This window comes from Mytilus galloprovincialis, chromosome 8 (genome assembly GCF_965363235.1).
Source record: "Mytilus galloprovincialis chromosome 8, xbMytGall1.hap1.1, whole genome shotgun sequence".
Lineage (NCBI taxonomy): Eukaryota > Metazoa > Mollusca > Bivalvia > Mytilida > Mytilidae > Mytilus > Mytilus galloprovincialis.
This window is the reverse complement of record NC_134845.1, coordinates 4,789,570-4,816,167: the sequence shown is the minus strand read 5'-3', so window position 1 is coordinate 4,816,167 and position 26,598 is coordinate 4,789,570. Positions and strand designations below refer to the sequence as shown.

The 26,598-nt window shown below is 33.5% G+C and overlaps 1 protein-coding gene across 2 annotated transcripts in view; it reads right to left on the bottom strand.

Moving 5' to 3' along the window:
• Positions 1 to 8,966: 8,966 nt before the first annotated feature.
• Positions 8,967 to 26,598, bottom strand: part of LOC143084919 (sushi domain-containing protein 2-like) — a 38,814-nt gene continuing 21,182 nt past the window's right edge. The window contains exons 7-18 of one of the 2 annotated variants that reach the window (XM_076260984.1): positions 25,892 to 26,073; positions 24,044 to 24,207; positions 22,599 to 22,886; positions 21,603 to 21,874; positions 20,588 to 20,746; positions 19,838 to 20,029; positions 18,782 to 18,918; positions 17,797 to 17,935; positions 17,045 to 17,266; positions 11,364 to 11,552; positions 10,840 to 10,909; positions 8,967 to 9,098 (exon numbers count right to left, since the gene is read on the bottom strand). In XM_076260984.1, coding sequence (XP_076117099.1) covers positions 9,089 to 9,098; positions 10,840 to 10,909; positions 11,364 to 11,552; positions 17,045 to 17,266; positions 17,797 to 17,935; positions 18,782 to 18,918; positions 19,838 to 20,029; positions 20,588 to 20,746; positions 21,603 to 21,874; positions 22,599 to 22,886; positions 24,044 to 24,207; positions 25,892 to 26,073 — 2,024 coding nt within the window. In that variant the 3' untranslated portion in view covers positions 8,967 to 9,088. Of the gene's footprint in view, positions 9,099 to 10,835; positions 10,910 to 11,363; positions 11,553 to 17,044; positions 17,267 to 17,796; positions 17,936 to 18,781; positions 18,919 to 19,837; positions 20,030 to 20,587; positions 20,747 to 21,602; positions 21,875 to 22,598; positions 22,887 to 24,043; positions 24,208 to 25,891; positions 26,074 to 26,598 lie in introns of both variants that reach the window. The other variant, XM_076260985.1, reaches the window with a different exon arrangement.

The following is a 26,598-nucleotide window of genomic DNA, read 5'->3' as shown; positions in this document are numbered from 1 at the left end:
TTTTTTGTCATTTAGACAATGCTAGAGAAATATTTTTACTTTCATAATCTGTATAAAGAAGACCACTGAAAGTTACAGTACATATGCGAGATGAAATAACAGTACAAAATAATGTACTGCCGCAGTTTTCTCGTAGGAGTTTGGTAGCCTCGAGTGTGGTAGATTATAAGTTTGACTGGGTCAAACCAAAAACGGATTTGTTTTAAATTGAGGAATGATAAAGATAATGATAATTTCTCGCTACATTGAAGACCCATTAATGGCCTTCGGCTGTTGTCTGCTCTATGTTCGGGTTGATGTCACTTTCACACATTCCCCATTTCCTTTCTCAATTTTAATGGTTATTAAAATGAAACTTGTGGTATGATTGCCAATGAGACACCTATATCCATCAGAAACATACAACGTAAAGGTAAGCAACGGCATGATACTGTAATACTTTCAACATCGAGCAAAACTAATAACACTTAGGAATCTGTGAAAATCGACCCGACATGGCAAAATGTAAAACGGTTCAAACGAGAAAACCAACGACCTGATTTGTGACAAAACAATAAACGAAAGCTATATAAATTGTAATTGGGTCAAACATGTCGCGATCGTTCTATTCTTCCCTAACCTGGCCATAATAAAGTAGTGTAACACCATATGTGTATATACATGTACGACAAACGGTGCTAATGATTTCAAAAGGCGTGACTAATCCATTCAGTACAAAACACAAATTAAAATGAAAGCTAGATCGAAGCCAATTACATCTTATAAATAAATAATGTATCCCATACTAAAATATCATTGAAATTTCTTCCAATAGATTAAGTTTATTAACAACAAAATCAGTGTCATGCGTGTAGAACTGATAATTGCAGAATACAAATATTGTGTGTGAAAGGAGGAAATGTCTGTCCATGAACTCTTACCTTTCATGTTAGCATGTTACCAATCCATTTGAGCATGTTGGTTTGGTACAATTCAGGGAATTATTGTATTTTTAAAGTCAAATATATAATAAAACCTTAATTGGCTAACAAAGGATTAACCAATTAGCAAGTCGAAAAAGAAATCTGCTTTGTTTGGTGGCTGTTTCATTGGCAAATAAATAACACATTTTTTAATTCCGACATCATCACTAATTTAAAAAACAGTGTTTTGACGTTTGTGGTGTTAGTGTTGCTTAGCCGTAAGTTTTATATGTTGTATTGTGTGAACTGGTAAGTTGTTTGGTGTTTTTCCTATTTCCTCCATTGTATGTCATAGGCATTTTATGACTTTGGGTGCCTTTGCGTTTAAATGTGGCTTTTGAATCTTTCAACCCTCAGTCTCGTTTTGGCTGTGAAACTTGCTATTGTTCACTAAATATGGATGATACAGTAATAAGATCTTCGCCAAACGGCCTATCGACGCAACAGATATCACTTTACATTGGTAGAATTTAGTACTACCTACACCCGCTGTTCACTATATTGTTTGTCTGTTGTACCAGTACGATTTAATTGTTATTATAACCTTGATAAGATGTAATTCGGTAATTAAAATGTTATCAAATATAAAAAATGTGAACTTTGGTAAAATAGATGATCAACATATAGTGTTTTTATCAAGGCAATGAACTACATTACGGACAGCATTGCATAGCATCTTCAACTGAATTTTAAGTGAAATATATTACCATTTTCAATTAGCTTACAAAGGATTAATCAATCAGCAAGTCGACAAAGAAATATGTGTTGTTTGGTGGCTGTTTCATTTGCGTATACATAAAGCATCTTTTAATTCCAATATCATCACTAATAAAAAAAAAAACACAACAAAAGAGGACATTCATCAAAAGAATCAAGGTTGTACAACATGAAACTAGCAAAAACTATTGTCGAATATTAACAGCATTGTGCCGTTTTTGGTGTTCGTGTTAATTAGTAAAATCCTATAATAAAAAAAAAAATGAGGTTGTTAAATTTGATATTGCCTTTTTGTGTTTCTGTGTTACATTTGTTCGTTTTTAGAGTGATTAAGATGAAAACACATTGCTGATTGCTGTACCACTATTGTGGCTGTTTGTTGTGTTCAAGCATCGTTGTCAATATAATGGAATTTGACGAGACTGTCATACAAGTGAGAGGTTTATCTAGCTATTAAACCAGGGTCAATACACCATTTTAAACATGCAAAAATGTCTGTATCAAGTCAGGAATATGACAGTTGTTATCCAATCTTTTTCCTCGGGTTTCAGTATTTTTGTGATTTTACTTTTTAGCCTTTAATTGTATATGTTGTATTTTGTGTACTGGTTAATCGTTTGGTATTTTCTCATTTTCCATGTCATTAGCAAATTATTTTCTACTTTAGATGTCTTTGCGTTTGAATGTCGATTTTGAATTTTTCGACTCTCATTTTTTTTTCTGGCTCTAAGACTTGATACTGTTTATGAAATATGGATGATGTATTGATAAGATCTTTTCCCAATGTTCTACTGACGCATCTGATATATCTTTGGAATGAGTTGGTGCAACACCGACTGTTCACTCCTTTGTTTGTCTTTCTGTACCAGTACGATTGTAATAACCTTGAAATGATGTAATTTGATGGTTAAACAGTTATCATAGATAACAATGTGAACTTTTATAAAAGAGAGGACCAACATATAGTTTTTTCATCAATGCAATGTACTACATTACGGACACCATTTCAATGCATCTTCAATTGAACTTGACGAGAAATATATTATCATCTTAAATTAGCTTGCAAAGGATTAATCAATTACCAAGTCGAAAAGTAATAAGTGTTGTGTGGAGGCTGTTTCATTGGAGTATACATAAAGCATCTTTTATTTAAAATTTTTTGTGAATTTTACTGAACTGCTAACTTGAAATAATGATGTACACAACTTAGACAAGTATAACCATCACAATTCATTCATGTTTGGGGGGTATGCGTTTAAATTTATCTGCATTTAGATCAGAAACACGAAAACTGTTTTTTAATGTTAAGCGTCCAAGACGTTGATGCAAGATATTAACTATATACATGTAAATAAAGGCAGCAGTAGTATACCGCTGTTCAAACTCATAAATCCATGGACAAAAAACAAAATCGGGGTAACAAACTAAAACTGAGGGAAACGCATAAATATAAGAAGAGAACAACGACACAACACTACAATGTAACTAAAACACACAGAAACGGACCAAGCATCAGACGACAAAAATCGGGGATTTGAAAAAAATTGAAAATTGAAATGGGTAATGTTTCAAAAAGACAACAACCATACCAAGGAGCAGATAACCACCGAAGGTCATTAATGGGCCTTCGCAGCAGCGAGAAAATCCCGCACCCGGATATATATGAAATTAGAAAGAAATGATTAAATAAAGTCCTAACGATATTATTTGGCATATAATGCACAGAGACATGGTAACAATCTGCGTACTTCAATTATAGGAAAGGTATCTGTTTAGGCATTCATGCACTTAATGATAAATGCAGCGTGAAGACATCCGATAAAAATGGTTAAATATTTCTACAAACTGCAAACACATATCAACATGTTAGTATAATAATTAAATAAATGAGTCAACACTCCATCAAATTGTCCGAGTACACAGTTATCGTCTCTTGATTTTCACGAATGTAGTCCCTAGTGTGGACAGTGAGTTACTTGCCAATTTTGTTAACCTTCCAAATGTATTTCTGCATGTTTCAATCCTCAAATAGTAAGTCAAGGGATGAAATGACACTGTCAAAAAATGAATTTTAAAGTAAAGTAGTGATTTTCTCCAGTTGAAAAAGGTAAAAAATTAGCACTTCGGAAGCTGTCAAAAGATTTCAATACCCCCTTAACATAAAATTGTCCATATTTTGAGTTAGAGCCGATGAAGTTTTCTATAATTTTGATATAATTTGTCCCAAAAGTAGTACAAAACACTGTAAAAATATTATTGAGAAAGCGCAGGTGGGATATTTTTATTTCCATTTATTGTCTTAAAGAAATGCACTACGAAATAACTGTGTACTCGGACTAAATACAACACAAATATAACAATATTTCTAACAGCAATCATGATATTATAATAGACAATACAAAGAGATTATGTTTTGTTACAGAAGTTAGTTCTACCCGTTCTTGTATTCTTTAATCAAATCAATCTAGTAAATAATGAAAGTTTTAATTGTTAATAGTTGCATGTAAAATATAAAAAAAAATCATGAAAAGCGCTTGTCGGACTGCAATCAGGGTTCGTACTCTCTTTTTTATGGCTATTTTAGAATTAACACATAATCCTGGTTGACTACTTAATTAGAGCATTATATTATTTATTCTAATCATTGAAATGCACAAAATATTTGCAACTAGTAGTTAAGCTAACAGTGAATAATCAACATGTAGTGAATTACTTTGTGCCAAAATATTTTTCTCTTGATATCTTTCGTCAATTTAAGACAAGAGAAACAGAGATATTAAATGAATCATCTCAAACCCAAATTGCAGATAAATTTACTGATGTCAGTGCACGTAGATCATGGTACGGTATATTACTCATGCATGTTATTTGTTAATAAGACAAGTACAGTAATGTACAATCAGTATATGTTATGTGTCTTGGTACAGGTGATAACATCCACCGAATTGTTCTCTATTTACATTTATTTTATCAAACTCGTACATAGTTTATGACACATTCACTTTTCGATGCTTGCAAACACAAGATAGAACAAAATGTTTCTGTCTTCCACAATCCTTAAAGGAAAATTAAATATAATGTACATGCTTGTGTATATATGAAAAAGAAGATGTGGCATGATTGCCAATGAGACAACTGTCCACAAAAGACCAAAATGACACAGACATTAACAACTTTAGGGAACCATACGGCCTTTAACAATGAGCAAAGTCCATACCGCATAGTCAGCTATAAAAGGCCCCGATAAGACAATGTTAAATAATTCAAACGAGAAAACTAACGGCCTTATTTATCTAAAAAATGAATAGATTAATTAATACTAAGCCAATGCTTGATGTTATCTTTTTCGTGTTACAACAAATAAGCTATGTTTTAGTTTAACTTCATAGCACTTATAACAAAATCTTCATCATTTTATCTCTGAGAAAAAGCTGTCTAGTCAAAAATCGCACCACATCATCTTAAACTTTGATGTTTGCTTGCTAAATTGTTCTTTGAAGGAAAACATCAGGTTAATCCCAAAATAAAACAAGAGGCTCTCAAGAGCCTGAATCGCTCACCTGTATTTCAGAGGAGAAGATTTTTAAATGTTAGCTCACTTGATGAAAAAATTGTGTAAAATTATCTTTAAAGGACAATAACTCCGTAAGGGGTCAATTGACAATTTTGGTCATATGTTTTGTTTTCCTAGATCTTACTTTGCTGAACATAATTGCTGCTTACCGATAATATCAATCTATAATAATATTCAAGATAATAACTAAAAACTGCAAAACGTTGTTAAAACTATCAATTCGGTGGCAGGGCAGCAACCCAACAATGAGTTGTTCGATTTGTCTGATAATTTCAAGGCCGATAGATCTTGAACAGTTCATCAATTTTTTTTGCAGTGTTTTTCCAACAAAGTTTTCGCAAAAATAATATAAACTTTAAAGGATGATAACAGTTAAATCTAGTTAAAATTTACAGTTTTAAAATAATAGGCAATGGCGCAAAAACAAAATGGGAAATTACTTGTTTAAGGTTAACAAATCTTACAAAACGTACAACCAACTTTTTCTACATTATTATAGTATGTTGTGAGGTTTGTCTTATTTATCATATTTTCTGTTTATAGGTCTTCTCTAACATTGGTTTTAAATGATAGATGATAACGCAGTGCATTGGTTTAAATCGTCATTATGTTGACCTTTACTGTTTTACTTGTTATTGACCTGGTACAAGCAATTTATTTTGTGGAAAATGGTGGATAAAACCTGTTTTTAAAGCTAGTTAAACTTCGCACTTTACTGACAACAATGTGTGAACAAAACAAACAGACACAATAGGTAAAAATGTCAAAAATAGGGCTCAGCAGTTAACATAAGGTTTTAATCTTATTCACTATAAAAAAATAAACAAATATGTAACAAAGAAGCATAAAATGGAATATACACCAAGCATATTAGCAAAATATAAAGACAAGAATACGCCAGTTTACCATAGGACCATGATACAATGACAGGATATATACGTATAGAGCAACGTCATATATGTATCAAAGAAACATAAAAAGGCATATACACAAAGCACATTAACAAACACGTTTGTTCACTAATTAGCCTTGGCGCCATGTTGGCTGGCATGCAGTTGGGATCATCGGATACAATTTAAAACTAAATATCCCAGCGATGATTGTGGCCAAGTGTGGTTCAAATTGGATGGATAATTACATAGTAGATTGATGTCAGTGTGGACAAACCGTAAGTGATACAAAATGTTCTTTAAACATGGAAATCATCAGTTGGACTCATCCGGTCGACAAAAATGTTTGAGATTTTGATTTTACCATTTGATTAGGGACATTTTTTTCGTGATTATACTTTTTTCATAGTCAGTACCATGCTTCTTTCATCCTTTTTCGAAAGGAAGGTAGTCTAACCCATATACTAAGTATTGCATTCATTGTGTGTTTATTTACATTGATATTAATAATCAGAAGGGCCGATCATATAACAAAATGACCGATATATAGTATCTCATGTTCTGATTATGCACTTTTATTTACACTGGTCAGTATATGAAAAGATAATGGACACGTGAATTAAATCACACGATTGTGTTTAAATACAATGTACACGTTTCAAATGTTCTAATGACAAATTAAACGTGTTAAATCTATTAACTGGCTTTTTCTGTGTTGGCACTGGTATAGATTCAAGATTTGTTATATTGGCCTTGAGACCCGTAGGGTCGGGGGTCAATACAGCTGACTGAGAATATACACAGGCAAATTTCACTCACATGAATTTCACGTGAATTAAAATTCATGTGAATCTCACGTGAAATTCACGTCAATTTCACATGAAACGAGCTTATACGTGAAACTCACGTGAAATCAGTTTTTGTGAGTTTCATGTTAATCTAATGTGAAACTCTTGTGAATTTCACATGAAAATCACGTAAAAAAATTTGAATGAATTTTTAAAATAGAGTATTTCAAATAATATCTAAATTTTCAAATTTAATTAAAATCATGAAAAATGTCATTTTTTTGTTCTTGTAAATTTCACGTGAAATTCATGTGAAAAATTTCACATCAGATTCACGTGAAACTCAATTCACGTGAAATTCACATGAAAATTTTCACGTGAGATTCATGTATAAGCTCGATTGAGGTGAATCTCACGTGAAATTTTTCATGTGAATTTCATGTGAGATTCATGAGAAATTCTTGTGAGCAAAGTTTGCCTGTGTATACCAATGCAAATACAAAAACAGCCGGTTCATAACACTTTTATTAAATAATCCAACTTTTTTAATACAGACTTGTTCTGAATGCTGTATTATATACATCAAATGTGAATATAGGGCCAATATTTCCAATACGGACTGGCAATGATGTGAATATAGGGCCACTATTTCCAATATGGAGTGGCAATGAATCCTGAATAACATGCACAATATATGTTTACATGTAATCCAGGATTCATTGCCAATCTGTATTGGAAATATTGGATCGAGCCGAAAAGCAATAAAGATCACATGATGTATATGACCAGGACGACGTCACCAGTATGACACATGCCGATTTGGTAGTATTAGGGCTGTTTTAATCGTATTATTTAATAAATAGTATTACTAGCCTGTCTACACTGATTTCAATCCTGAATTATAATGCAACATCATGAATAACGTCACCAATTGTCATGCCATCGGATATCTATACGCAATTGATGCAATGAAAATGTAAGCTCGGACGGCATCAATTGCGTTAGTCGATGATCGCAAATACCCCTTTTACTGGCTCACCTATCGCGATGCCAGACATAATAATGTTTGAATATCAAATCACCAATTGATGACTGCGGAGATTAAAATACAATACAATTTTCTCCTAAATCATGGGTGGATATTACTTCTACTTGTCATTTTGTAATTTGCGTCCATAACCAAATTGATAGTTCAATTCTTCGATTTTGGATATTTGTAATCATGAATTATAATGCAACATCATGAATAACGTCACCAATTGTCATGGCATCGGATATCTATACGCAGTTGATGCAATGAAAATGTAAGCTCGAACGACATCAATTGCATAAGTCGATGATCGCAAATACCCTTTTTACTGGCTCACCTATCGCGATGCCAGACATAATAATGTTTGAATATCAAATCACCAATTGATGACTGCGGAGATTAAAATACAATACAATTTTCTCCTAAATCATGGGTGGATATTACTTCTACTTGTCATATATTGTAATTTGCGTCCATAACCAAATTGATATTTCAATTCTTCGATTTTGGATATTTGTATCTATGATGAGTTAATTTACTATATACAATTTAATTTGTGAACTTTGATTTACTACAGACTGTACTGTTGTTTAAATAACTACATTGTAGTTTGTTTTAAGATATATGAGAGTTGTCAGCACTTTCTTGTTAAAACTCACTCTATTGTAAGATAATCTGCAATTCTGTTTCGCAATGCAAGTCCGTTTGCGACGTACTGCATTCTTGAATTACTACAAATATTAAGATTCTTTTACCGTCAAACAACGTCGCATCTGATAAGGCCTTGAATTGAGCACCGCTGATGAGTATTTTGTGGACAAGACGCGCAGCTGCGGAATCAAATTGCAAGTCTGGTTGAAACATATCTTTTTTAGCCAAACTATTATTCTTAACAATCATAAATACGGGACTCCTTTTATTTGTCTATTGTAGTTTCATCTTTAATGTAAACAATGGTTTATTATGAATTATACAAATAACAATATATCTACCGATAGGATTCAAAAACAAGCAACAACCGCTTATATCATTCTTTCGCCTTTGTAAAATTACATATAATGTATAAAAATAAATCAAAACTGCATGATTTGTTACATAATGAAAAGATTTAAAATGTCTTTTGAGTGTCATAATGAACTGAAAAAAAGGAAAAATACAACAAATGAGATTAAATGCTTACAGTTTAATTCTTGAACGGTTAAGTACACATCTATGCGAATGTAGGAAGTTAGTCTTGTGTTTTGTGTTTAAATTTTGGTGGTTCATTTGTATGTTTCGAAGCTAAGTGTTGCATCCAGTTTGCTAAACTTTACCAGCATTGTTTATAAGCCACTTATATATTGGTCAATATAGTTTGAATTTGTCAGTTTATATGGACTTCCCGTTAATAGATTTACTAGGACTTTTTTTCATTAAGTGATTTTTGTGATGTATATGATATACATTTAATAGTTGAAAGCTGACGGAGACACACACTGAAAACAATAATATGAAAGCAAAAATAAAGAAATATTGTTTTAAAGATATTTTCAGGAGTTTTCAAATTACACACTTAAAATTATATGGCAAGGTACCCTATAAATCTAATAAATCAGTACATGTATATAAAACTTATTCAGTCATGTACATTGGTTTTGAAAACATACTAGTTTTAAAAAGTAAAAAAAAAAGAAGTTAATTTTACAAATACTTCAAAGAAAACGTTGTTTAATCAACCATTATGGGAGTTTTAAAAGATGCATGTACCAAATATAGATATACATGAAAAAAGACTTCCATCTACTTTGTGTTGAGAATGTTTAATGCATAGTCATATCTGTTCAAAATAATTATTTTAAAACTGTTTCAACACTTAAAAGAGCAGAAATATCAGTGATATAAATCAAATAAGGTAATAAAAAGGAGAATGAAGAATACGCAAATGAGACGGAAGCCAAACCAGCTTGCTATCTATAGACGTTTCGATAACAATATACAATCGTATAAAGAGGGACGAAAGATACGAGCGGGACAGTCAAACTCATAAATCGAAAATAAACTGACAACGCCATGGCTGAAAATGAAAAAGACAAACAGACACACAAAAGTACACATGACACAACATCGAAAACTAAAGAATAATCAACACGAACCCCACCAAAAACTAGGGGTGATCTCAGGTGCTCCGGAAGGGTAAGGAGATCCTGCTCTACATGTGGCACCCGTGGTGTTGCTAATATGATAACAAATCCGGTAAATAGTCTTATTCGGTAGGTCACATTCACGGAAGGAAGGGGATTATAGTTACGACGTGAGGAACATATCCGATATCATTTGTGAAACGGTTATTCCATAACGGTCAACCAACTCGTGATGGCGTCTGTAAAATTTACGAAGGGATGATTTCAACTTCACCATTTGGAACTCCTACTTTAATAGCTTTCTTGTGAACAGCACCCCTCTGTCAAGAAAATCATGATAGGAAATGCAAGCACGGGAATATCGTATTAATTGGGAGATATATACCCCGTATGCAGGTGCTGCTGGAATGCAACAGTAAGAATGTGGCTTTAAAATATATACTGATCTACATCATCTCGATTCAATACACGTTGATAGCAAATCAAATAAAATAAACCCATCAACCTGTTAGTCTCTATAAATAGCTGTAAAAATGTGTCTTAGCTTTACTTTTTAAAATATACTTGACATTTGACAGGCCCACAATTATTTGGCGGGGATAAAAAAAAATCTGTTTGTCAACACATTCAGCTATAACACATTCTTGAAATATTTCAAAGGAAATTATATTATTCGTCAAGGTTTGATAAACATACATTTTGCTTTCGTTTGTAAGTTATAAGTCTTAAATTACAAAATAAAGGGTTTTCTTACTCACAAGTTCTTGAAAGCAGCAACAACAATTATAATTCCAATTAAAAGAGCAGCGTTAGCCTTTTCTTCTTTCGCTGTAATGTAATGTACAAATATTTAAAAAGAAAACGAGCTCAAAAGTTTGGCTAAATATCTTTCCAAAACTTTTTATGGATGCATATCAAATACAAAATTCTGTGCTGTGGATTTAAGTTAGTAACCAGTGGACAATTCGGTTCGGAGAACGAGCTATGTGTTCCACTGAACAAAGTTACACTCCATTATATAATTAAACACACATGCGCCCAAAACTAATTCAGTTTTTTTTTTTATATATTTTCTCTTAGTAAGGTGGTTATCAGTTTATGAAATGGAAAAACACGAGTTGCGAGCACAATAATTGGTTTCCAGTTTAAAAATAGTTTTCTTTATTCTTATCAATAAATGTTAATGCGGTTGTATACACTTTCTGTTACACGGCCTCCCCCATTTTACATTCATTTTGTCACCACCATAATTTACAATTTGATAACAATATTAAGTGATTACCTGAACATTTGGCATTGACCGAAGGAGACCATGTCTGAGTAGTCTTACCAGTTGGTAAACATCTGTATGTCATGGTATCACCCTGTAAGTGCCCCTGTCTACAACTATCTATAGTAACTGTCTGTCCAAGTAAGTAATTCGTTTTACTCTTAACACTTCGTGGAACATTTAGTAGTCCACAAGTCCTAACTACAATTAATGAATAGTCCAAAATAAAGCTTGATACTAGATGAAGCAATACATATTTCTATTTGACATACATGTTATCAACCTTTATTATACCTGGATCGCTAAATGAATATAAAAAGATGTGGTATGAATGTGGTTTTGAGTTCTACTCAGAGTAAACACAGAATATTATTTCAGACAGATAAACTATAAGATATTAAATAGTATCATCTCTTCTACATAATTATAGTTAAACTCTTCATTGTACATTTTGATTTTGAAATAATATACTTTCGTAATTGATTTTTTTAATAGACGTGACATAAAAGATTGTGTTTTGTTCTGTAGTGCAGAACAACAATGTGTTGCAATTGGGTCCAAGCGAATAGGCGAATGTGCCTGTTAGCTTTCCAATTGTGAACTTTCCATTTCTAAGTAGCAACATTCCAGCAGCACCTGCATACGGGGTATATATCTCCCAATTGATACGATATTCCCGTGCTTGCATTTCCTATCATGATTTTCTTGATAGAGGTTTGCTGCTCACAAGGAAGCTATTAAACCAAGAGTTCCAAATGGTAAAGTTGAAATCATCCCTTCGTAAATTTTACGGACGCCATCACGAGTTGGTTGACCGTTATGGAATAACCGTTTCACAAATGATATCGGATATGTTCCTTACGTCGTAACTACAATCCCCTTCCCTTTCATGAATATGACCTACCGAATTAGACTATTTACCAGATTTGTAATCACTTAAGCAACACGACGGGTGCCACATGTGGAGCAGGATCTGCTTACCCTTCCGGAGCACCTGAGATCACCCCTAGTTTTTGGTGGGGTTCGTGTTGTTTATTCTTTAGTTTTCTATGTTGTGTCGTGTGTACTATTGTTTTTCTGTTTGTCTTTTTTATTTTTAGCCATGGCGTTGTCAGTTTGTTTTAGATTTATGAGTTTGACTGTCCCTTTGGTATCTTTCGTCCCTCTTTTATTACCACTGGGTCGATGTCTCTGCTGGTGGACATTTTGTCCCCGAGGACATCATCCGCCCAGTAGCAAAACTACAATTGCATGAACTTACGAAGATTAAACAGGAAACTGGCTCGGACGTCGCCCAGTATAAAAAGGTCCGAAACAGACGTCACCATGGACACGGTGTCGTCTGATACGGCAGGTGTCCCCTCATCACCAGACATGACAAATATCTCAAACACGACTCATTCAGATCATCGTCCTAGTGACAATAGCAATATTACACATATACAGCCATGTTCAGTTCTCCTTAAAGACATTTTGGTGTTTGATGACACAGTACAACACTGTCGCATTTCGAAATGTGAGACCAAAGGCTGCAAAACTTGTGCTATTTTAATTACAGATGCTGAATTCACTAGCAATTTGACCAAGAAGTCATATTTTACCAGAAGTTACGATGATCTGAATTGTAAATCGATAAATGTCGTCTACGGATTAGAGTGCAACCTTTGCGGATTGGTATACGTCGGTGAAACGAAAGGAAGGCTTAACAAACGTATGTGCGGTCATAGATCAGACATTAACCTTAATGCTAACGACATTCTATACCAGCATTTCAATCAGCCCGATCATTCCATCGTTTCTATGACAGTTCGCATTATCGAAAAGATATACCATAGCTCAAACAATCCTAATCTTTCAACGACTCTCCGTAGACAAAAAGAAGACTACTGGATTAGACAATTGGGAACTGCAACACCTTATGGCTGCAATGACAAAATTGATGGTATAGGTATTCTATCTAGTCCTTCGTGTAACTCGGTGAATGTGATGAATATTTTCAACTCGACTCCTCGACGTAGACGCAGTCATGGTCATCGTCATTATACATCACCTTCTCTGCATGATGTCTCTATTAATGACTTGCTGCCATTCATACAAAAGCCGTTAGGTATTCATCACATTCGCACGAAACTTTATTCATTACCCCTTTCGAAACTTCATTCTCTGTTCAATTTATGTTTGGAATCCACTGTTACAAACCCTCATTCAAACCAATACAAACTTGAAGCTATAATTTCGGATATTGCAAGTCACAGACTTTTCAAGCCAGTTCGCATTGGAAAAGATGAAAAAGAGAAAAGATCTTTTCTTAATCTTTCCTTTGCCAACAAAGGTCTCGATGGCGTCAACCTAGGCAATATCCTTCATCATAAATTAGTGCAATCGAAAATACCTCCTTATTTCAAAGACCAGTCTGTACCAATAATTTCTTATACCTATACCAAACCTATTGCAACTAAAATTTTCAATTACAAACGCGTTTTGCAGGATCTCGATATTGACGACTTCAAGTCTAAACCTCCTGATTGCACTTGTGCTAGTTCCAAATTCACATATAATCCTGCTGGCCACGTTATTACCGGTGACCTTAACATTGTTAATAACACTTCTCTACGAAATGTGTTATCGAAAGGTCCCAAATATCGTGAGCCTAAATCCATCAATTGGAAATACAACTTTAAAATTTTGATGGATTCAGTCGAGGATTATGCCAGGCAATGGGCTAAGCGCGAGAAGGAAGACGTAGACACTCTTTCCGAATGGATTAAGGCAGTGAGGTCGTTGATACAAATCAGAATTAAGAAACTGAATGGGTCCATCAATGCCCATGCTACGTCAATCTTTAAAGACCCAAATGTTGCAAAACACCTATCCGACCTTCATGACAAATATGTTGTTGTCCCTGCAGATAAAGCCCCAAATAACATCGTTTTTGTGTGTAAAAGTCACTACATCAACTGCTTGATAAACGAATTAGGTATTGACAATTCACTTGGTAACTCAACATATACCCTCACGACACTTACCAAAGAGGAAATCCTGGATAATCATAGGTCTGTTCTATGTTCCTTTGGAATTTCAACCAAAGATGAAGAACTGGATCTTCCATCACTGTATTGGATACCTAAACTACATAAGTGTCCTTACAAACAACGGTATATTGCTGGGTCTTCCAAGTGCTCCACGAAACCTCTTTCTAAATTATTAACATCTATTTTATCAGCAATCAAAGACGGGCTTCAAAATTATTGTGAAACTGCCTATTCTAGAGGTGGCGTGAATCAGATGTGGATACTTAAAAATTCAAAAGATCTTTTAGAGTACATACAATCTAACTCTCTTTCATCTTGTAACAGTATTAAAACATTTGACTTTTCTACCCTGTACACAAGTATTCCACATTCCAAACTAAAAGACAAATTGAAAGAGTTGATATTACTTTGCTTCATAAAAAAGAATGGCCAACGTAGATACAAGTATCTTGTCTTAGGGAGGGATAAATCCTACTTTGTAAAGAATCACTCTGATTCAAACAAAAAATTCTCTGAAACTGATATTATCAAGATGCTTGATTTCTTGATTGACAACATATTTGTTACGTTCGGAGGACGTGTTTTTCAACAGACTGTCGGCATTCCAATGGGAACAAACTGTGCCCCTCTACTCGCCGACTTGTTTCTTTATTATTATGAGGCTGACTTCATGCAGGAACTTCTTAGGAAGAAAGATAAGAAGTTAGCAATATCCTTTAACTCTACTTTCCGCTATATAGATGATGTTCTTTCACTAAACAATTCAAAATTTGGTGACTATGTGGAACGCATCTATCCAATCGAACTAGAGATAAAGGATACTACAGATACAGTTAAGTCGGCTTCATATCTTGACTTACATCTAGAAATTGACAATGAGGGTCGGTTGAAAACAAAACTTTACGACAAAAGAGATGATTTCAGCTTTCCAATTGTGAACTTTCCATTTCTAAGTAGCAACATTCCAGCAGCACCTGCATACGGGGTATATATCTCCCAATTGATACGATATTCCCGTGCTTGCATTTCCTATCATGATTTTCTTGATAGAGGTTTGCTGCTCACAAGGAAGCTATTAAACCAAGAGTTCCAAATGGTAAAGTTGAAATCATCCCTTCGTAAATTTTACGGACGCCATCACGAGTTGGTTGACCGTTATGGAATAACCGTTTCACAAATGATATCGGATATGTTCCTTACGTCGTAACTACAATCCCCTTCCCTTTCATGAATATGACCTACCGAATTAGACTATTTACCAGATTTGTAATCACTTAAGCAACACGACGGGTGCCACATGTGGAGCAGGATCTGCTTACCCTTCCGGAGCACCTGAGATCACCCCTAGTTTTTGGTGGGGTTCGTGTTGTTTATTCTTTAGTTTTCTATGTTGTGTCGTGTGTACTATTGTTTTTCTGTTTGTCTTTTTTATTTTTAGCCATGGCGTTGTCAGTTTGTTTTAGATTTATGAGTTTGACTGTCCCTTTGGTATCTTTCGTCCCTCTTTTAGGTCTCTCTGGCGTTCAAAACTTTTTTAAAAAATGCATTTGATTTTTCGATAGATTACAAAAATTGGCAAAGGGAATGCTAACTGATATCAATTTAATATGATTAAACTAAAAACAACCATATACAAAAAATTGAGAATGGAAATGGGGAATGTGCCAAAGAGACAACAACCCGACCATAGAAAAAGACAACAGCAGAAGGTCACCAACAGGTCTTCAATGTAGCGAGAAACTCCCGCACCCGGAGGCGTCCTTCAACTGGCCCCTAAACAAATATATACTAGTTCAGTGATAATGAACGCCATACTAATTTCCAAATTGTACACAAGAAACTAAAATTAAAATAATACAAGACTAACAAAGACCAGAGGCTCCTGACTTGGGACAGGCGCAAAAATGCGGCGGGGTTAAACATGTTTGTGAGATCTCAACCCTCCCCCTATACCTCTAGCCAATGTAGAAAAGTAAACGCATAACAATACGCACATTAAAGTTCAGTTCAAGAGAAGTCCGAGTCTGATGTCAGAAGATGTAACCAAAGAAAATAAACAAAATGACAATAATACATAAATAACAACAGACTACTAGCAGTTAACTGACATGCCAGCTCCAGACTTCCATTAAACTGACTGAAAGATTATGATTTCATCATATGAACATCAGGCACAATCCTTCCCATTAGGGGTTTAGTATCATACCATCATAACATATATGAGAAGAACATAACCCGTGTCATGCCAACAACTGGTTTTTGAATAAATGTGTTTAGTTCCGATGCAAAGACCCTATAAGTGAATCAATATTAACCCCAAAATATGCAATATTTAATGACCTGACAACAGTATCGTAACTATATCCCTTCTTAATAAGTCTATTCAAAGGTTTTGTTAGTTTTTGAGGTGAATACTGACACCTTTGGGCTTTATAAAGAATATTTCAATAAAAAATTGGATGTGAAATACCTGAACGTATAAGAAGTCTGCATGTTGAGCTATATTTACGAATGATGTCCTTATACCGATGATAAAATTTAGTAAATGTTTTGACTAGTTTGTGATATCGAAAACCCTGGTGTAATAATTTTTCAGTAATACATAAATTTCTCTCGTTTAAATCTAATGCACACGTAAAATTTAACCAAAAAAATATTTACCTGGAGCTAGGAAACGTCGTAGTTCATGAATTCTCATAGACATTGCTTTAGATTTCAATGCTATTTCCTTATTACCTATAGCTGTATAGTCAAACATACACGGCTTATTGTTGTTACATTCCTGAAGAGTTGTTCTCTGTGGCTGTTTCACTGAACAAATAGGTGGGTGGTTAATTGGCGCGATATATATTGGTAATATGCTATTCATCTCTTGTGTTGCCCCTATAAAACAATACGAAGGATTGGATATGATAGCAAATTTTTCAAAATAAAGTTTGTACGGATGTAAATAAAAAAATCAGAGGGTGTGTTATGAGTGTCATTTAGATAGCTCTTCACCATTAGTCAAATAGATATGAAAGGATGTGGTATGAGTGCTAATGAGACAATTCTAGATCTTCATTCAAGTCATAATATGTAAAAGTAAACCATTATAGGTCACAGTACACTCAACACGGATCCTTTTCATTTAAAATAACAATTACATAGTTCACCTTACGACTTTTAACCACAACTGCGGAATTACAGGCTCATAAATTTTAACCAGCACATACAGAAAATGGTGCCGTTAGACTTGTCAGCAGGCGTAAACCCTCCTCCTAACCTGAGACAGTGGCGTAACATCATAATTAACATATTATCAGCAAATCGGAATCAAAACAAAAATTAGAAATTGTTAAATGATGAGTTCACATCAATATCGCAATTTTGGTGCTGCTGCCTCAAGAGCAAGACTTGTATCTGATACTTACATGGATATTTGAACAACTGATAAAGCGTTAAATCATCCAATGAGTTATTATCAATCTGTGCAGCAACGGTATAATTGACATTAAGTAGGTCGTCTGTAGCATTTCCATTAAAGTTTCCTAGGAGACCTTGTACTTTCCCCTGCAAATATATCACAGATCTTGTGGATGTGAAGATTTGAAACTACTTTCAAAATGTGTTCCTATCTATCAAAACATGTTCAAGGTGAGCTGCGTTCTTTTGCAATGGCAGCTACCATGATGTTGCTGTATTTAAGACACAAACAATTTAATCCAGCTGTGTTGTGCTTCATTTGTAATGTACCACATGCAATGATAACAAAATATGTTTATGTTTCTCTATAAATAAATACATTTGTCTTATGATGTCTTTTTCATACACTAATAACTTATCGATTAGATTGTCGTATTCCTATTAAATGTTTTCACGAAATCACGATCTTTGTTTGTTTCAGAATCTGAATAAATTAAGAATGAAAATGGGGAATGTGCCAAAGAGACAACGATTCGACCAATTAGCATAAAACAGCGAGAAAATTCGATATCCGGAGGCCGTCTTTATCTTGTTCCTAAACACACATGTGTACTAGTTCAGTAAATATAGACATCATACTAAACTCCAAAAACATACAAACTAAAATTAGAAAACATAAAGGAATGAAAAGAAAACTCAGAGGCTCCTGACTTGGGACGGGCGCACAAATACGCGAAGTTGAACATGTTTTGTGAGATCACAACCCTCACCTATGCATCTAGCCAATGTAGAATGAACAAACACACAACAATAAGCACAGTAAATATTTGTAACAAGTCCGATGTCATTATAATTTACTCAAAAAACTAAGCAAACACATGACAATGATACATAAATAATGACTATGTTTTAAATATTGTAATATTAAATTGTTTTTCTTTTCTTTTTCTATTCTGATATGTAGTTTATTTTTGACAAATCTGTTTGACATACCTGAAGGGAGGGTGGTGCGACAACTACAACACACAATACTCTGTCACAATCAGCTACTTGGATAGCAAGTCCATCCTGTAGAATGACAGTGAAGTTGGATTCTATACCTGTCTCATCCGTATTCACCACACTGAAATCTTAGAGCGAATGTGACATAATTATCAAATTGTCAAAATGAGTATGTATAAACAATAACAATTCTGATGAAAAAGATAGTCTATGGTATTTCATGTTTTATCAGTTCAGTAATTCTCCCTCAAGAGTGACATTAATTATTGTTTACAACAGAGAGCTAGCAGAAAGAGCTAATTTACCTGTGTGTAATATGAGGACTCTTTAAGGTTTTCAAATCTTTTTATTACAATATTTTTTTTTTTTTGACAGTAGAAATTATTTATCATGAAATGTTAGTTAAACCGCCGATACATCACTTTCAACTCATGCTTTGTATTAGCAAATGCCAATTTTGTTCGGATAAGAACCAGTCTACGATTGACATAGTAATTTGTTTAATAATGTGTAATAACAGAATCAAATCGGTAATTGGCAAATGGTCTATTGAATAGTGGAATAATAGAAATTAAGACCACATACATACACACTCTTGAACATTTTGTAAGATTTGGAAACCGACTATCTTAAAATAATAGCATTAACAGTCCACGAGGATATCATTTATCGAGTGGTCTGGAATCAGTTTCACAAAAATACTTAAGAGTAAGATTGAAAGTAAGTCATAAACGATTCATTATACTTACGATCAATCCTAGTCGTAAGTTTTTTTTAATGAAATCGACCCCTGTTTCTCATAATTTATAATATATATTTAGATTAGGTGGTTTTGAATAATTTCCAATGAGAATACTTTCTAATAGATTCCGCATGTTTCGCAAATTTTGATTCCAAATTATGTGTGCTTTGCCTATGTGAATCTTCATTCAAACCACAAGTTTTGCAAATACAATTTACTGTTTAAAATCGTTCGATGTATAATGGATACTACAAACATGTAGTGTTCAGTATGAGATGTTCAATAATCAATAAAGATGAACTCACAGTTGAAGTCCTGCCAGAAAGTTTGTTTATCCTCGAAAACATGATATTGCTGATTGACAAGAACATCAAGGTTACGTGCACTCCTGTCTGCTGATGGTAATTTTAGTCTTATTTCTGCAGTCTCCGTAGAACCACCACGAACAACACGAATTCCTACATTGGTTAACATGACAGAGGTATTACCTCCTACCCCTTTAGAAAAATAATCGTATATGTAAATAGAGACTATTACATTTTCGTAGAATACGATGTATTTGTAATAAAAGAAGAAAAATAATAAACATGAATCCTCGCGAGAAGCACTGCATGTACATACAAACTGCTCTTTTGATTATATCTGATTTTTTTTGTTAATGGTACATTCAATTTCCACTGGCCTTACATGAATGTCTATGTATGGTCTTTACTAAAAAAAAATATATTCAGTAATGGGTATGGATAAAATCATCAAAATTGTTCCATTCCATCATAAGCGAAGGAAGAATGAAAACAATTCCAAAAGAAATAAAATAAGGCGACATTATTTTTTTTTACCGATATTCGCAAATTAATCAGGCAGAGACAAATCAAGGCAACAACAAACAAAACTCAAGGATTCACATGAACTCAAGGAGGATACATGGTGTGTAATATGGTTATCTCCATTTAACACACTAGACTCAATTTGTTTCTACAAATTTGCTTTTAGTATTCTAATATAAGTTATGATTATAACACGCTTTGTGTTAACTATATTACTATAATGCTTACCGAAAATTTCTGGAAAAACGTTTTCGTAAAATCGTCCTTGAACGGTCACAACACTTCCATCAGGTAATGTAGTATTCATCAAAATAAAATCTCCAGGACCACACATTCGTTGGTACATACCATCAAATGTTTCAAAATGACCTTGACCAAAAACCATTGCTGTATAGAAAAAAATATAAATGATGCATAGATAGATTAAACGTCGAATATAAATGCATTATTAATCAATGAAAAAGGTAAAGGATTTCACTTATGAAAACACACCAAAATGAACTAAATTAATATACCAACAGTCAATACAAATTATTTACATGTACTAAAATACTTCTGAATCAATAGAAAACGTCCGGACGAGGATAGAAAATAAGCCGAAGATAATGGCCTGGTGCTGTTTTGAATCTTGCTGCATCTAATAATTATAACTGCAAATTGCGTTTATCAAGTCAAAACTCTAACAGCTAATTGTTTATCCTGTATTGCAAACAATACATTTTAATTAAATATTTACTAGAAGATGCCCACAAAATCGCGGTACAGTTGGGCAAGCGTTGAATCAAAGAGTTTTTATTTTTAGGACAGTCGTCGATTAAGCATACGCGAAAGCATATAACACACAGGTCGATAATTGTCTCCGAATTTAGATGTGTTCTCCAAAATTGGCGTTTTCGGTGGAAAAAAGATTGTTTCAAAACAAATTAAGAAAGTTCAATACACTTCATTTGTACGTCATATCACAAATATTTCTGACTCTGTATGGTTTCAGAGGAGATGCGGCTCAATGAAATCAGTCTCTTCCTTTAGTAGTATAGACATTTGTATTTGTCTCCCATAAAGTCTAAGCAACCATGTTGTCACGGAACTTATATGTTTCCAAGTATAATAAAGACTATAGGCAAAAAGAATATACAGACAACTTGACTAAAAAGTTAGATTCTACGCTGACTAGTGCATTACAGACTACTTGTAGTAATCATAGGGTAGTTGAGCACTAATGCTTGTTTAACGTTTTTTGTACCTGGTGTTGGTGGATTATAGCTTTTACAATCCCGGGTTGATCGCTGATCCATGTAATAATCACAACCTATGTAGTCAGTCCACAAACAACATTGATAGAACGTCACAACATCTTTAAGCCAATGGGACATGTGAGGAACCAGGTCAACCCTACCATATGGATAACCACCCCAAGCATGACTTCTGTCTGGCGTACTGCCTTGGAAACTATCAGATGAGTACTTAAGATTTCCTCCGGCATCATAACAGCACTGGTTGCCAGAACCAGTCTTTCTGGTGGAATAATTCAAAAGTAATAAAAGAATTTAGAACAAAGCAAATTTGTCTTTTAAAGTGTTAAATAATTACATAAAAACACCTCTCCAGATCTTATGTGTCAATGCTTTATACTTTGCCGAATTAAAATAACATTTTGTATGTCTACGTCTCTACTTGTGTTCGAAGGATAAACTGATTTTATTCTTTTTAAAACTAACCATTATATAAAAGATGGTCGAAAGACACCAGAGGGACAGTCAAACTCATAGATTGAAATAAACTGACGACAACGCCATGGCAAATAATAAAAAGACAAACAGACAAATAATAGTACAGAAGACACAACATAGAAAACTAAAGACTAAGCAACACGAACCCCACCAAAAACTAGGGGGTGATCTCAGGTGCTCCGGAAGGGTAAGCAGATCCTGCTTCACATGTGACACCCGTCTTGTTGAACACATAACTTTTCATGTTACTTAGTTGTCTTATTACGATTTTGTTCCGTATTTTCTAGCAGTCGTTTACATTTAATTCGGCTTCTGGTAAAATTATCATTTTTAAGATTTGAAAGAAATCTCTTGAACTTAAAGAAAAATCACACATTATCAATTGTTGATCAATAAATATAGGCAATAGAAGATAACTACTGCTCAATAGTCATATATTTATTTAACCGATTACAGTTTTGCTTATTTGGTACAATTCTTTACTTATAAACTATAACATATATACATACGACGGTTGGACTGATCGAACACAATGCACAGCTCCCACGTGATATTTACATTTACTGGTACTATTATCATACAGGTAACAGCCAAAATCAGTCTGAAAACGTCCAATATCACTAAGTGCTTGTACCAGTGTACAAGGACAATCCTCCAAGCTGTTCAACCAACTCATATCTCGCCTGTCCTGATCATACCAAGTCTTACATTTTTGGCTCGGCCAATTGTCACCAAGCTTCGTGACCATGGCTTTGTTAACATAAAATCCAAGTGTTATTACGTTACTTGTCATAGATCTGAAAATGTGCAAAATTTATAATACAAAATTTAAAATGACTTATTATCACGTCATCATAGTTGAATATGTTAACAGTTCATTGAACGGGTCTAGGAAGACCTTTTGATCATGTAATAATTCATTATACTTTAATACAGATTTAGGCCAAACGCTTTCACTATTATGAAATGTGGGACATAACTTTTTTTTAGATACTCCAGCTAGCAGAACTGATGTTGTATTCGAGCAGAATACTTGTATATGCCGAGACAGTATTATAACAAACATAAACAACGTTTGCAAAAAATAGAGGGGCGAAAGATACCAGAGGAACAGTCTAACTCTTAAATCGAAAATAAACTGACAACGCTAATTATAATAAAAGACAAACAGACAAATGATAGTACACAAGAAACAACACAGAAATTAAAAGACTAAGCAACAACGCTCAATATGGGACACTACCATTAAATATGTTAAATAAAGGCAACATTAGTATACCACTGTTCGAAATTCATAAAACCTGGCATCCTACTCAGATCATTCTACCATTAATTAAAGTCGTTCACAATTATAAATCCTCCATTAAGGAGTGCAGTTATAAAATATGACAACTTATACAAACTCAGGTAGGAGAATCCTCGTGTGATATATACTAGTTCAAAATGTATATAAACAACACATTCGCTAGGTAAACTCCTTAATCACTTAATTGGTACGACTACATGTAACGATCAACTGCACACCAGGACTCCTTCTGGAACAATGTCGTGACAATACTTTTTTGCTCTAGTCTAACTCCCTGTTTTGACATTTCCTCTACCTGGGTATTGATATATACCACATACCCATGTAGCTACAGATAAAGATAAGTGTTCAACTCGTTCACGAACAATACTGCGACGATTGGTGTAATCGCTGTAGCCAAAGATGAAGGCTCTGTGTGAATTGTATAAAATATCTATGTAACTACTAACCGAAATGATTTATATATTAGTCCATTGATAATAGAATTAAGACGACTGGCAGTCTTTAAAAACAAATGCTGGATTTTTTCTTCACCAAAAAACGGTGAATGTATGTGTATAAAAAAAATAAAACCTGTTTAATCCAACGTGTTCTACATACGAAAATGCATGTACCAAGTCAAGGATATGATAGTTGTTATCTTCATACCTGAAGAATGTAGCCTGTTTTTGGTCTTGAAGTTCAGCCATTACAACTCCAATTTCATACTCATCACAAATAGAACCTATACAAGTTATACTACTTGTCTGAAATGTAAACTGCCCAGCGGATGCTCGAATCGTTCCTATATTTCTTAGATTGGACCAGGTTATCTGAAATGTCAAAATTATGCTTAAAGCTGAACATGGTATTTTTAATCTCATTGCATTTATTCTAAAAAAATAATAAACGTATTTGATCTCTTACAATTCTGATAAAAGTAAGTATCATAACGCGGTAGAATAATAATATTTATTAAATCCCACTAAAGGGCCTGTTTCCGAGCATATACATAATATATTTTTATGTTTGAAAGTAGTTTTCAATTTAGACTCGTTTATATTTTTTCGTTTGGGCTTGTATCATATTTTCCATCCGGTTTATATGATCCGTTCATCCTACAAGACTCTTACAATTCAAGAGTCTCTCTAAAAATGAGGGTACTTTTTCTAAAAATGAGGGTACTTTTTATATGGCCTTCCAAATACCGTTTCGATACCTAACATCACTGAAGAGACATTTATTGTCGAAATCTGGATCTGGTGTACTAAAAAAATATTGACACCGTATGTTTGTGGCATAACATCGTGGCCACAAGTTAATTTTTTTCTGTTTAGTATTAAATTTATATTAAGATCCATTTTGTTACATCTTGTGATCAATTTTATTTGGCAATCGCCAATGGCAGTCAGCAGGGTTAAAGAACATCAGTTGTTCGACCTGTTAGTCAAATGCGTTTTGTTTGAATATATACTTTTTCACTTTTTTGGTATTTTGGAAAATGTTGTTTGTGCTGTTTTTATTCTTCTATCATTATCAAACTGCTTTTCGTCACAACTTTTGGTAATTTAGAGTTGTGCCAGTTCACTTCGCAAATAACTATTTTTATTTGGCATATCTTTGTGATCTTTGCGCCGTGTTTGGAAATTTTAAAATTGTACCAGCGTCTGTGGTGTTCGCTTAAATTGTATAAATTTCAAGATGTTGATAGTTTCTCAGTTTGAATATATTGACATAATTCATTTGACATTGTGCTATTATTGAAGAAGGATATCTGTTATCCGAAATATCTAATATTTGTTCATTTTATAGTTATTTAATGGTGATGTTGTACCTTTTTTGAATTGTTATATATATATATATATATAAATGTATTTGATCTCTTACAATTCTGATAAAAGTAAGTATCATAACGCGGTAGAATAAGAATTTTTATTAAATCCAACTAAAAGCCCCGTTTCCGTGCATATACATAATATATATAATATTAATTATACAATAGATTACATTAGATGTAAATGATTAAATAGCTATACACCATACTAGATGGTGTTTAAAAATGACAACAATATTTTGTGTAAGTTAAATTTAAAAAATAAACTACATCATTGTTGGCCTTCGGCTGTTCTATGGTCGCGTTGTTATCTCTTTGACATATTCCCCATTTCCATTCTCAATTTTGCATCACTATAATGTATATTACATTTGTATTTAGTTTTTGGAATGCAGTTTTTCTTTTAGTTATAAACCAGTACAAGTACTTATAAATCTTGCAAATTGACACTGGCATATCAACATTTTCAGACTCACAATAAATTGTTCTTACTTTGAAATATAAGTAAGGTTTTACATTGAATATTAATGCTCATGTAAACAGATAAAATACCAAGGGACGCGTCGGATTCGAGCATCAACATGTCAACTGACGTTTACATATGTCCATCTATGTTCCAAAAGGATAGAATTGGAAGAATACATTCATCATATTGTACATTGAAAAAACGCGCCATGACTCACCTCGTTATTATATTCCTTATAACCCATCAAAGAAATACTGATGTTTGCATTTCTATTATCTGTCAACAAAGAACTATTCCATTTCAACGTTAGCTGTGTCGTGGCTGTCTCGTTCCACCCCTGTCTCTTTCCCATGTAAAGTAAATGTAATCTCTCCTTTTTTGATACTCTGCCAGGATGAACTGTAAATAGTATACGTTGACTTATACGAACAGTGCTAAATAAATAAAGAACACCTTAATGCATGCATGGTAAATCTTATAAATGTGTTAGTAAAAAAAAAATATGTCTTAACAGTAACCTAAAAGTTGATAGGAAACCTATGTGACTATATACAAATTGTCTTCTAACTGAGATTTGTATAAATGTGGTATTATATTAAGTTTGTAGTTTGTGTGGTCTGTGTTAATGATTAGCCAAAATTTCTTGAATAATTATCAATACTTTTGATACTAGTATACAATTGGCGTCTCGTAAGACGATCCTTTTAATATGTAGATATTTGAAATTAGATTTAGCGAAACTTATTATTTTAAAACATTTGTTGGTTTTGAGGAAATAAACGTTTATTTAAAGTTGTATAACTTGTGTCTAATCCATTTGTCATGTTTGAACAATGAAATATGTTTAAACTATTAAACTATACCATTCATCTCCGAATGGAAGTGCAACTAATACACGAATATAAACTTTTAATAAGAAACACG